General features: G+C 65.5%; 1 protein-coding gene across 1 annotated transcript in view; it reads right to left on the bottom strand.

The window, feature by feature from the left end:
- GPR142 (G protein-coupled receptor 142) overlaps positions 1-856 on the bottom strand; it is a 4,714-nt gene extending 3,858 nt beyond the window's left edge. Inside the window, exons 1-2 of the mRNA XM_031064871.1 lie at positions 724-856; positions 7-398 (exon numbers count right to left, since the gene is read on the bottom strand). Coding sequence (XP_030920731.1) covers positions 7-398; positions 724-856 — 525 coding nt within the window. The remainder of the gene's footprint in view (positions 1-6; positions 399-723) is intronic.
- Between the last annotated feature and the right edge of the window lie 420 nt (positions 857-1,276).

Genomic DNA, 1,276 nt, shown 5'->3' with positions numbered 1-1,276 from the left:
GGGGGCGGCGCCGCGCCACATCTCCAGCCACCAGTAGAAGGGGACGCCGGTGGCCAGCGCGGCGGCGAAGATGGCGGCGATGATCCGGCGGGTGCGGCGCGGGTAGGACACGGCGCGGTAGCGCAGAGGGTGGCACAGGGCCACGTAGCGGTCCACGGTCAGCAGCACGGTCACCCAGGTGGACGCGTGGTTGGCTGTGAACTCCAGCACGGTGACGGTGTGGATGAAGGCGCTGGGCACTGCCCGCGCCAGGATGGCTGTCTGCAGGATAAAGCCCACAAAGATGATGAAGACCTGGGTGAGGATGTCGGAGGTGGTCAGGGCCAGCAGGTACCAGTAGGACGACTTCTTGGTCCTGGCGGCCAGGCGGGACAGGGCCACGGCGGTCAGGATGTTCACTGCAGGGAGGGGAGCGATGAGGGGAGGTGAGAGCTGGGGGTTCACAGCCCCCCTGCAGCACCCGGACCCCAGGGCTGCCCAGGCTGCAGCTGAGGGCAGCTATAAATATCCCAGTGCCATGGGGATTTGCTGGGCTGATTAATCTCTTCCGTGTGCCAGCCCAAGCAATGCAAATACCATCTGTCCCCGTGGCGGTGGCACCTGCCCTGGGCCGGGCAGCACAGCCGGGCACTGCGGCCAGGTCTGAGGCTGGGGAGAGCAGGTAAAGCCCCTCTATCCTGAGGGTTTTTATTTCCAGCCCCCCAGCCCCCTCTGCCCCCTCACCTGGCAGCCCCAGCCCCAGCAGGACGCTGTAGTACACGATGGGCACGATGCCAACCAGGCAGGGTGACCGCTCCAGCTCCAGCTCTGGCAGTGCCCACGACACCGCCGTGCTGTTGGGCACTGGCACCGTCATCTTCCACCACAAACCGGCTGGGAGGAGACACAGGAGCACCAAGGGCATCAGATCCTGATGGCACCCGGGGGGAGGTCAGACATGGCACAGGGGGCTTGGGGACAGGGGCCATGGCCTGGATGTCCCCACTGTGGCTCCCTTGTCCTGTAGCATCCATGGGCAGTGGGCAGCTCCCAAATGTGCCACCTCAGGCAGACCTGGGGCTGCTGCACCCATGGGAGGCAATGCACCCCAAGCCCCCTGTGCCATGTCCCAGCAGAGCCCCCGCTGCCAGAGCTGCTCCTTCTTTATCCCTCAGCCCCGTTTTTGTAGAAAACCGGATTAAAACATCATGTTCTGGGGCAGCTGCCAGCAGAGGGAGCCTCTGGCCCCCAGCCCGGGCTGGGTGCCGCCAGACGGCTCCCAGTGGTGGCAGAGAGG

Source organism: Geospiza fortis, unplaced genomic scaffold, assembly GCF_000277835.1.
Source record: "Geospiza fortis unplaced genomic scaffold, GeoFor_1.0 scaffold135, whole genome shotgun sequence".
NCBI lineage: Eukaryota > Metazoa > Chordata > Aves > Passeriformes > Thraupidae > Geospiza > Geospiza fortis.
This window is presented reverse-complemented; position numbering and strand designations above follow the sequence as displayed.